This window comes from Pistacia vera, unplaced genomic scaffold (genome assembly GCF_008641045.1).
Source record: "Pistacia vera cultivar Batoury unplaced genomic scaffold, PisVer_v2 Contig475, whole genome shotgun sequence".
NCBI classification, from domain to species: domain Eukaryota; kingdom Viridiplantae; phylum Streptophyta; class Magnoliopsida; order Sapindales; family Anacardiaceae; genus Pistacia; species Pistacia vera.
In genome coordinates, this window is record NW_022196307.1 from 1 (window position 1) to 12,308 (window position 12,308).

General features: G+C 35.8%; 2 protein-coding genes across 2 annotated transcripts; one reads left to right on the forward strand and one right to left on the reverse strand.

Annotated features, from left to right (window-relative positions):
• The first annotated feature begins 528 nt into the window (after nt 1-528).
• Nucleotides 529-1,329, forward strand: LOC116146260 (CLAVATA3/ESR (CLE)-related protein 46-like). Its single transcript, XM_031431668.1, has 3 exons — nt 529-708; nt 827-894; nt 992-1,329. Exons 1-3 carry the CDS (start codon nt 603-605, stop codon nt 1,067-1,069), a joined length of 252 nt encoding a protein of 83 aa, XP_031287528.1. The 5' UTR covers nt 529-602; the 3' UTR covers nt 1,070-1,329.
• A 98-nt stretch (nt 1,330-1,427) lies between these two features.
• Nucleotides 1,428-8,684, reverse strand: LOC116146259 (inner membrane protein PPF-1, chloroplastic-like). Its single transcript, XM_031431667.1, has 11 exons — nt 8,212-8,684; nt 7,485-7,595; nt 7,222-7,296; nt 7,045-7,105; nt 6,489-6,562; nt 6,279-6,383; nt 4,542-4,649; nt 4,345-4,448; nt 3,221-3,370; nt 3,017-3,143; nt 1,428-1,870 (listed from the first exon to the last, which is right to left on the reverse strand). Exons 1-11 carry the CDS (start codon nt 8,569-8,571, stop codon nt 1,763-1,765), a joined length of 1,383 nt encoding a protein of 460 aa, XP_031287527.1. The 5' UTR covers nt 8,572-8,684; the 3' UTR covers nt 1,428-1,762.
• Nucleotides 8,685-12,308: the final 3,624 nt, after the last annotated feature.

Consider the following 12,308-nt stretch of genomic DNA (forward strand, 5'->3'; position numbering starts at 1 on the left):
ACAACTTCCATTAATTGTAGTTACTTTATTTTTATAAGTTAAACTAGTAAGAGTCTTCCTCTTAATCATAATGAAAAGGGACAGCACGCTGGCTCTTCCACTTTTAAGTCAATTCCTTCCCTTAATAAAAACACAAATGTATTGCAGAAAACACCAAATACGACAAAGCGATAATATTATTAAATAATACATCTGATGTAGTGTAAGCAAATGAGATATTGGAATTATGTAATTGCGGGGTCGGGGAGACGGCCATGCCGACACCAGGTATGAAGCACTCAAGGGAAAATAATAGCAGCTACTTATAAATTTTTTTTTATCATGGTTGTAATGATTAACTGAGAAATGATTAACAGTCAAGAAGTCAATTCATAATGAGGAGAAAAACTCAGATTCCTGACCTTATCAAATATCATTTCACCATTTAATATCGCATTGGATTCTCAACCAACATTCCCACCATTTTTTTCAAGTTTGGTTATCATTATAAAACATGTACCATTTTCTATATAAAAGCCACACCTTCATAATTTTTCAAAGTCCTGCCTCAAACATCACACCAACTCAACTCACTTGTACCATTGCAATATTCCAAACCCAAAATGAGAAAACTGATTGTTACCTCTGTTTTCTTAACATGCCTCTTGCTTGCAGCTTCCCAGCAACAATATTTCTCCCCCAAAGTCATGGTTCAAGCTATTGGATCAGGCAATTTACTAATGCTCTTTCTCCCTCTCCCTCTCTCTCTCTCTCTCTATATATATATAGATATATGTTTTGTAGCTAAAATTCTGATGGAATTGTTTTTGTCTCTTGCTGCCAACAGTTGAATTCAATGCTAGAACTGCACAACCTAGCTCAAGGGCACATACGGGGAAAGTTTTCCCTACTTGGGTAAGAACTAATAACTTCCATTTATCTTAGATAATGGTAATGGCTTGTACCTGAATTCCTTCACTCTTGGCCATGGAATGACAAAAATTGTGTACAGGTTGAGTGGAAGAAACTTCGCAAAGCTCCATCTGGGCCCAACCCTGTGGGAAATCAATACCCTCCATCTAGGCATTGAATGGAAGCAACTCTTTGTTTCTTCAGCTAAGGAGTAGAGTTTTCCTTTTAGTTTTTACGAAGTTAGATCAATGTATTCATGCACGTTGGAGAAACCCAGATCCTTAGGTTATTGTGCATGTACAAAAATGGATTTTACTTTAAGATTCATTTGTCTGAAAGCAGTTGTAACATAGACATTGCTACTTCTTAATTAACTCTTAATCTTTCATGATTCTAGCTGTCTAACCAACTACAAAACCCACAGAACTGTTAATTTAAACAAGAATCATATATTGCAGCTGAAAGGAGCACGGTTTTCCGCAGTTCCAGTTAGTTGAAGCGTTTGGTTTCTCTTTCTCTCGTACAATCACTCATTCAAAGATCCTAATGAAATATTATTGGAATTTGGGTAAGAGCATGATGAACACAAAACATACATCCAGTCATTTTATAACTCCAGCAACTCTGCTTCATGAGATTTTCCAGGAATAAGAATTGGCATTATCAGGCAAACAGTTTCCTAGTTCTATCACAAGTTTACGCAATTGCTTCATGGACTATGTAGAATGCAAAAATGTTACTAATCAGACAAAGATTACATGATTAATGAAAATGCCTGCATAAAAATGGCTGTTATATATTCACTAAAATTAATTTTGTTGAGATATACAGGACTCACATTAAACTACAATCGAATCAGTATTCTGTTTTCTCATACAGCACGCTTCCGCTTTGAACGCTTGCTTTTTCTTGGCCGAGAAGCATCTGGTACCTGTTTGCTTACACTTGAAGCATATGCCCCTTCCAGAACCCCATCATCCTGTTGGGACATGTAAAATAGTTCAGAAATTCAGATTTTAACAACTTTTGATGGTACAACTGGACATCCCATATATTAGGACTCTTTTGAGTACAACTGAGTTGGGGCGTATAGCAACAAACAATGAAAATTGTACATAAATAACAAAACAGATGCTTTAATCAACATGTATGCTTCCTAATTTGCATCCTCTGTAGGTGAAAAATTGAATTTTGTTTATATGATATCAAGCCAACATCTAAAATTGACCTAATTATCTGCAGGTGAGAAATGAAGTAATTATCTTACAAATTTAGATTAACTTTAACAAAAAATAAATAAAAGTCATTTACACCTAGCAACACAGTTTCTAGTGTTGATGGTACTGCAAGATAATACTTCAATTTTATGTGAATGGATGGTGTTCCATGGTGGAATCAGAAGCCGTGGGCTTCCCTTTAGGCTAGCATAGAAGTTAATCATACGAAGAAAGCTCCACACATGATTGTGCCCAAACACAGAGACCCAAAAAAAAAAAAAATGTCTGTACTCCTTTAGACTGTTGAGTTTACTTCAAGGTTCAATCAGTGTTGGACAGTGGAAACCACCTATGATTGCCACAACAAGACAGCAATATCATGATCATGTTGCCATTAACATTCTGTGAGAACTAAACTTTAAACTCTGTCCTACAAAGCCAACTTTTGTGTCTTATTGCTCATTTCTTTTTCATCATTCCTACTTCACAGAATTTCAAAGAAAGCATGCATGTGTGCAGAAAAGGAATAAAATAATGGTCATTTGAGGCACTGAAAAAAGTGTAACATGCAAGGAAAGTTCAAGCCTTACAATCCATGGTCCCACAAAAAGCTTTTTGGTTAAAGATTTCCGCAAGCAACTATTATTTGCATATCACATAGCAAATTCAACAAAATTGTAATCCTCATATGGTAGCACTTTTGCCACTGGGGATAGCTGTTTCCTATACCACTGTCACAATTGTGAGTATAGTATAACAATGAAAAATGCAAACTTCTTTTTTAAGTTTTTTTCCCCTTTTAACCCTTTCTCTCATTGACAATGAGACTAGACTTTGTAACAAATAATAAGTTCCAGAAGATTTTTTTCAGAAGAGTCATCTTTATATCATCAAAATCTAATTTTTACCTTGTTTGTGGACTCAACATCGGATTCCTCTTCAGAATCAGATGCAGAATTCAGATTTTGAACCTCTTCTTCGGCTAAAGCCTTGTTCAGTTTCTTCCTCTTCTCTTCCTCTTTTAATTGCCGGAACCTGTTGATTGCCATTTTTATAAGTGAGACACTGTTGAAGCAGCTGGAGAAAAAAAAGTTTCTGAACAGAAAACTGACCTATCACCAGCCCGAGATGGCTGAGAAGCTGATCTTTTTGCACGTCCAGCAGAGATGATTCCACTTGCATTCTCATTAACAACAGGCTTTGCACCACCTAATTTGCGTAACCACACTTGCTGCGCTGTGCTGAGGACATTATTTGTGAACCTAAAAACCGCATGGTGCACATTATAAGCTAATTTACAGAAGAAAGCTCTTTGAAAATACAAATTAAGGGTCCACCATGAACAACTAAACAAGGGAGATGTATTTCTTCAACTGCATCCATGGAGAGTGTAGTAGTTTGGCTGAAATAAAATTTCACAATACATAGACTGAAGTGCAGAAAACTAATAGCGATAAAGAATGCAAGGCACCCTAATTGGTTGGAGGAAGGAGGAATATCTTTTTCGTTTTATTTATTTATTTATTTATTTTTTGAGCCCAGGAAACCCATAAACCCACTTAGAAAACTTGAGTTCGAAGGCAAAGCATTAGATCTAAATGACCATGTGCACGACTAAGCACCATAACAAGAGAAAACATTAAGATATTGGAACTCCTATATATATATATATAAGCTTTGGTTTGAGAGCCCCACATTTTTTACAAATTATTTAAGCCATTTGATTAATGCGTTTGAATTCCTAAACTTCAATGTGCAAGTCTCATTATGGACCTAAGAGAACTTCAGTACATTAAGACAGTTCAACATCCCACATTAGAGTCACCATAATCCGACATCCCGCAACAAAGTCGGTGACTCCAGTGCACTCCCCCCAAAAATGGGTGACCCTGAAAGACTGTAGAGCTCTTGGATTTCAAAAAAGCTCAGCAACATATTTTGCGCTTATGGGGCTCTGATTGGGAGTTAATCATTTTGAGAAAGAGTTCTTTGCTTGGTAAGGATAGGATGGTAATCTTAAATTGACCAGAACATCTTTCTTTTAGGAAATGACAGTCTCACCTATTAAGCCCACACTATCAATCTATGGCAACTGGTTGCTAAAGATAAGGTAGAACATATTCCTCAAATTCAGCACATGTCAACAGAAATGTAGCCCAATAACCGGCACAAATTGCATATAGAGCACATGGATTTAAGTTAATTGCTTCAGAAATATTGCTGATAGGAAACGAACCAGTAAATTGATAACCCTGATGGAACGGACAAGGAAAAGTAACCAATCATAAGTGGAAGAAACTTGAAAACAAGAAGTGTGTTCTTTTGAGCTGGATCATCTGTCTGTCAAAACAAACCAACCCAGGACTTCAACATTATTTGAAGAAGAAACAAAGCAGATTCAAATGGTAAGTAAAGAGAATTCATTTTTCCAACCTGGGGAGGCTTCATGAGCTCCATTGAGACATACTGAGAAGCAACAAGAAGGACAGGCAAAACAAGGTATGCAGCTGTGTCTTGCCAACCCAGCGGTGGATGGCCATCCTGCGTTTATATCACCAAATTCATTGTAAGTTAAATAATCTAATTTAATTCACCAAAATCATGAATGACTAATGCCTTAATAACTAAGAAAAAACAATTAATAATTACAGTTAAATCAGGAAGATAATCTATTACATTTATGCAGAAAGTTCTATTCAGCACTCATGTTTCAGTACACGGGTACTCTCTATGATTCCCATTTATCCACATGCAGCAACTATATGTAAAGACACAACAATCTTAACCATATAAGCTAGCACATCAAATCAAAGTAGTAACAACTTACCTTCCAGTTGTAAGAACTAAATGCTTTCTAAGATACCAAGGAACATCTCTCCTGGATATATAACAAGAAACTAATTTTTAACAAGAAGGTAGAAAACAGGAAGAAACATCCTTATGAAATAAGGAGCGAAAAGACAAGTGCCTCTACAGCAGGATATTTGCTACGAGTTAGCTAAACAAAAATGACAGAACAAAGATCATCAATTTCCCTAAACATATAAATCCATCTGCAAATTTATGAATAATCATCCATCACTACTTCCCAACAAGCCATAGATCTAAACTCAAGACCCAGTAAAAAAAGGAGTTGACCTCACCAGAGTCCACCATCCTGCTGGGTATAATATGAAATGGGTTTGAGTTGACCTCACCAGAGTCCACCATCCTGCTGGGTATAATATGAAATGGGTTTGTGTACGTCCCAACATCAATGACCAGCACCCAACTCAATAAAGTACATATCATTACTTAAAAGTTAGCTAGAATAAGGAGATCAAGGCAAATGATGACGAACGTCTTTCAAAGAATTACAGCAATGCAATTGCTTTAGAATCCTTCAATCTCAAAACTCATGAAGAAGAATTCACACAGTTGAAATCATACTTGACTCAATGCTTTAGGAACTGCTACTGAAAGACGGCATTTGTTTTCCTATGAATGATGTGAAAAAAGGCTAGAGAAGCAGAATATCAGAACTAAGAGCTTCTTCATTGACACCCACCAGTAAGGGAAAATAAACTGAAGGAATTAAGTAAGAAGAACATCCCTACATACCTCTACCAGTTCAAAGAGGAAACTTGAATACAAGGACCACAAACAGGAAACCCCCCATTTATGTGTCAAATTCAGTTCACAGGAAGTAAAAATATAAAAGAAACCTGAGAACCGACAATGAGTAATGCTACACCTTTTTAATGAAACAAAGTGCAGCATACAAAAGCTGCAGTCATGCTTTTATAAGGTTGGCTCTTGGCTTAGAAAAGAAAGAGAATAATATTAGATTATCTAAGTTTCTACAATTAATAATAAGAATAATAAATAAATAAATAAAGCATGCAAAGTGAAGCATCTGCAAACTGCAATTTCATATGCTTATGCAAGTTTAAAGATTCTATAGGAGCTCTAGCAAAATTATAAATAAACAGTATGTATACATGTAGAAGGTTAAAGAAATCATTTCCGCTGTAAAATGACTCTGCTGGACTTGTACATATCATAATTGTTTCAAGTTCAAGCTTCAAACTAAAAGGGGAAGTCACATGATAACATCAGCAGCATCATAAAGGCTTGGAAAGGAAAAAAATTATTAGCTTCATACATCTGGAAAACACAAAGTTTTATTACCACAAATGGAAAGAGCCAAGAAATGCCAGATCCACTTTGTCGAGCAGCAATTGTTGTTGGCCCACCCAATGAAGGTATCCAAAAGAAACCTTCAGTTAACAGTCCCTTAAATTTAATAGTTTACAAGTGTCAGAAATAATGTAATGATTCTGCAATTTTAAAAGTAGAATCACATCAGTTAATAGTAATGATTATCAACCTATTAATTACCTCGTTTGCAACATTTGAAAGTGCTTGATACAGACCTATCCAGACAGGTATAGTTGCCAATGTTGGCAAACAACCTAGATCAATGTTTAAAAGGCATTGATATGGATTAGCTAAATAACAAAGAGTGCACGTTTAACAGCTATAAAGAATTGGGAAAGGATAGGACAGACAAAAGTGTTAAGACCTAGATAGAAAATTGAAAACATGCAAACTCCAACTCTGAAACAACCTTTAATGAAGTGCATACTACATACTTGCATGTGATACTGATGATAGTGACTTCTCAAAAGAAAATGATTGACGAGATTTTTATCCTGGTTAAAAAACAAGAAGAAGAAGAAGATGAAAGAAAGAAAAAAAAAACTTGTGCATTTTCAACTTTTCACTTAAAAATCAAAACGCAACAGTTATCTCACAACTGGCAAACAAAGCATCAACATCACTTTTTTACTAATGATTTACTGGACTTAAAAGCCGAAAGCAATTTGTGGAAGAAAAAAAAGTAGATCGAACATGAAAATGAAATGCAATGTCCAATGATAAATTAAAGGAGTACCTGCTAATGGATTAACCCCGGCCTGCTTATATAAACGAGATGTCTCAAGTTGTATTCTCTCCTGAAAAGTGGATAGCAAAAAAGAATCATATTAATATCAAAAGAAAAAATGATTGCTCAAGCTCAAGCTCAACCTCAGAATTTGAAGAACTCCCTTCTACTGAGAATATGCCTCACCTGATTGCCAGCATATCTTTGTTGAATAGCTTTGATCTTTGGTTGAAGGTTTTGCATAGCTAATGTTGATTCCACCTACATTTTCATCAAGGTCAAACAACACCAACATTGTCAAGAGCAGCCAAAAATTACACATTCCCCTAGGCGTACTGAATCTCAATGAATTAATCATTTGCAAAACCAAAAAAAAAGAATATTACATACAAAAGAAAAACAAGGCAAGCATTTTGTCAAAAGCGTTTTTGTATGTATTTTATGCTCACCTGTTGCTTTGTTAAGGGAAATGTGACAACTTTAACAATAACTGTCAACAAAATAATAGCAAAACCATAGGCATAGGGCACATGCACAGCTGAAAGCCCATCCTTCAACACCTGAAATATGATTAAAATGTAATAAAAACATTAGCAAGCATAAGTATACCGACATGTTTGCTGCAAATAGTTAAAACTTAAAAGGCTTAATGAAAATCTTCCACCAGTCACATCAAAATATAGCCTTCAACATAATGATAAACCCAGGATCCGTCCAGGAGTATTTTAACATTGTCAAAAGTGTTTAGTATCTATTTTATGATGTTTTATTCAAATACACAAAAAATGGTTCGAGATCATAAAAGCACTTCGAGTGTTCCCTATAAAAACATCTGAAAACAATTTTATAGATAATAAAAGTAACTGGAATGCTTCTTTTCCCTCACGACATATCCACAAATCAGTATAGCACTTCCAAAAAGACAAATCATTGAGCTGAAACGTAGAGAAGCTTCTTTTCTCTCAAAATATATCCGATACTCTAACAGCCAACTCAATGATTCGTATATGATTTTATAATCCACAAAAAACTCACCAATTCTCACAAATTTCAAAAATTAAAATCATCAAATAAACTCGTAATCAATTCAGTAACCATCATTTCAAAACCCAACTCCCTAATACACGTGTATTTATATACGTTTATCCGTACATAAATGCATAGAATTTAAACTACCTTGAGAACAAACTCCATGGCTTCGGAGATAAAGCCGAACCACCCGCCATTTTTCTGTGTAGCAGCGTCTGCTGACGTGGAGGCGCCGCCGCCGGAAGCAGAATCAAGTGAAACGGCAGCATCTGCAATCGTGTAGAGCAAGCTCTCGGCTCGGCTATAAATTGAGCTGAAGTCAACTGACGAGTCTATGGAATGAATTGGAGGAATTTCTTGGAAGCTGAGTTTCACTCTGGTGGAGGCGAGTCTACGGTGAGGGAGCGGGTGGAGACCATGGCGAGAGAGTGAAAATAATGATGATGATGATGATGATGGGAGCGGCACGCCGATGAACGGTGGTGATGAAATAAGAGTCTTCGCCATGTGATGTGGAATTATGTGCTCAGCTTCTCATGAGAGGTGGAGATGAGGGAAGGCTTTGAAGTGGAGGAGGTGAGAGTGATTTTTCGAATTATCCGTATCTTTATTATGCCAACTGAACTATAAGGATCTCCAAGGCGGGCTTTTTGTCTATGGTGATCCTTTTAACATATAGATGAACGCCACGTCACCACTAAAAGGTTTTGTGGTCATTTTGTTTGAGAGTCGTGGATGAGTGTCAGTGTGATTATTTAATTACTGACGTGGCATAACTTGGTTAGTAGTACTTTTTTTTCGGTTACCTAACTTATAAAATGTTTACACAATAGTTAAAGCCAGTACTTAATGCCTGTGGCCTAATCATACATGAAGTAATCTTACAACAATCGAAGGTTGCACATTGAATCTGTATACCGAATAACGTGATAAAATTTTAATTATTGATTTATTATAAGTTAATATTAATCAACAATAAGGATTTTGCTATGTCATTCAATGCACAGATTTAGTGCGCAATCTTCGGTGGCTCTATCATTTTCGATCATACATGTGACTTCAATTTTTGGTACGCAAGTATCATATATCAAATGCGTGATAAGGCTGGCGGATTGATGAGCTTTTACGGGTCAAGTTTTTGCGGAAATATGATATGACCCAGTGGACTGGAGCATTAGTATCGATCTATAGTCCAAGTCCAAGTAGATCATTTACAATTTTAGATGAAGATGAAAAAAAAAATTGATTTATTAACTACTCTCAGTGGTCGAGTGGTTGGATAAGAATTTTTTCGTATATTATTTAAAAGATTTTAAGTTTGAGTCTCTCTTTTTATTGCTTGTGCTAATAAGAGTAACCATTTGGTACTTTTACTAGACGGTAATTCAAGGAAACCAAAAACAAAAAAAAACTTTTGGTTTATTTGATGCTTTTGCATTGGCTTTTAGCATATCAGACTTAACCTTTCATGGAGTCTAGTTTGTGTCTTTGTGATACTTGTAAGCAATGTTTTAAAACCCGGTCCGACTCGACCAGTTTAACAGGTTCAACTGGGACTCAGAAGCTTCAACGGGCCAAGTTTATATTTTTTTCTATTCACCCAAAACCCTAGGATGTGGGAGAATGATCGATGAACAATTGACGGTCGAGATGTTGGGCCTTTTGAAGAGAAAGTGTCAGTGAATACAATGGTGATGACAGAGTTGATTTTCGGTGAGTAAATCGACTGGAAATAGAATAAAACTAGCAGCGGCAACAACCAGCTTTTGCCAGCGATTGGCGAGGCTAACGAGGGTGGGGTGAGGTGGGCTTTGGTCGGGAGGAAGAAGGGATTAATTTCTGGGTGATGGGGAGGGTTGTTGACACCGACGTCGATGAGATCTGGTCTAGAATGTTGATGCAAACGTCGGCGAGATTTAGTCGAAATCAAACCTATTTCGACTAGATCTTGGGTATATTTAAAGGGGAATGGGCTCAAATGACGATCGGGGCTGCATCTGAGGTGTCGTCGCGGCCAATCAGTCGCTAGCCGATTTGTATTTGGGGTGTGTTTGCTAAATTTCAAATCTATAGGGACTTAACATAATTTTTAGGGGTCAACCCGGTCAACCCAGGACTCGACAACTTTGCCAGGTTTTACCCCTGGTTGGGTTTTAAAACATTGCTTGTAAGCATGAAAAGCACAATGTGATATCCGCTTGAAATAATTAAACATAAAGGATAATTATAGATGATAGTATTTACTGTTGACTACTTCATATAGTGATACAAGATGAATATTATAAAAAATCCTCTGCTTCTTTTCTTTTAGTTTATTTACCACCATATTCTAAAATCCACTTTAAAAGAGTACATTTATTTCCTCTTATCAGATAAAATATTAAACTATAGTCTAGACAGAAATTTTCAATCAACGGCTCATTCAAGAGTCCAATATATAATTTGATACAGTTATATTATGAGACAATATGAGTTAACGATTTTTTCTCACCCAAATAATGACGTAAGGATATGTTCCCAACCACAAACTTTTAAAATATTATTTTATTACCTATATTTATATTTTGACTGAGAATAAAAAACAAACTCAGTCCAAACTATTAGGGCATTTGAAGAGGAGAGACCGATAAATCTTTTGGTAGTAGAGTGTTAGACTTTTGGTGTTTGAGATTTATCAAAATTTGACTTTGAAAGGGCGACTGCGCAGACCCTAGTTACTTGATTGTCAGCAAAGGATGGGTTCGACAAGAGTAGGTTTGAGGGCTTTGATGAGTAAAGATCAAGGAAAAGAACAGTGGTGGTATTGGGTCACAATAATATCATAATCGGAAACGGAATATAAATTTGGATAATAAAGTAGTATTTTAAAAGCTTATGGGTGAAAAAAATGTCATTAAACTATTCTTTGGGTGAAACAAAAAAAAGTTGTTTAGTCGTTGGGGTCGTTTGGATTGGGAGTAAATAAGATAACGAGGGTAATATTCGTTTATTTTGCAAGATTCCTGTGTTTGGTTTGCAAGTAATAAAATATTACAGTCGTCTTTTATTGCAAATAGTGATTATTGTTGGTAATGTGGGGGGTAATTTTATTACCTTGCTAGAGGCTGTTATTAAAACATTACTTAGGTAATATGATTTTTCTTCCCATTTTACCCTTAATTAAAAATCATTTCGGACACAATTGCCCTCAAATGTCTACCAAATAATAATTATCCAGCCCCCCTACATTTGAGAAATTAGCTAAAATGCCTCAGTCACAAAAAAGTTTAAAAGTTAATAAAATACCCCTAACTACTCAAGACCACCGCTGGTCATGACTCACCACTGTTAGCCGTCGGATTCAATCGCCATAATGGTGCAAGACCGACGGGATCTGGCCGGTCGTGGCCAAAGATGTGGCCATGAAATGGAGGCCAGATCTGTGGCTGTGACATTTCATGGCCAAAGATCTGGCCTTTTCACTGCCAAATCTGTGGCCGTTTCACAACAACATCTTTGGCCGTGAAATGGCCATAGATCTGGCCGTGAAAAGGCCATGGATTTGTGATCGATGGCCATTTCCAGCTTTGCCGACGCACGATCAGCCATACACGACCAGTTGTACACCATTCCGTCAATTTCGGCAACAGCCGACAGTGGTGACTGGCTGCCAACAGTGACTTGGTGGGTGGGAGTGATTTTGATAGAAATTAAAGTTTTATATGGCTGGAGTGTTTTAGTAAAATTTCAAATGTAGATGGTTAAAAGAAATGATTAAAAAAATAATAATAAAAAATACTATTATATTAATATTTAAAAAGGAGGGCAATTTAATAATCTATATAACATACCCATCCATTTATTTTCTCAACCAAACATATTATTCACCAATTTATTCGAACAAATCAAAAATATTTTCTAAACATTTTCAATAACTTCAAGGTAATCTTTATTTCCATTAATATAATATACTCTTATAATAAAATATTATATGATCCAAACCCCTCCGTTATATTATAGATTATTTAAAAAAAAAAAAATTCATATCAAATAATGGGTTAATAGAATTACCTTAATCTAGAAAAGTACGGCCTATAATCGTTATATCAGTGATTTCGTAGAAGAAACGTGAGTGAATGTCAATTTTAGTTAATAGTAACTTTCTTTTTCAATTATAGACTGTTTAATATAAGAAAGAAAAAGAAAAAGCGAATGATGAGACCGCACAAACTTTCCTTACATAATTAAAAAATTCCAAAAAAATT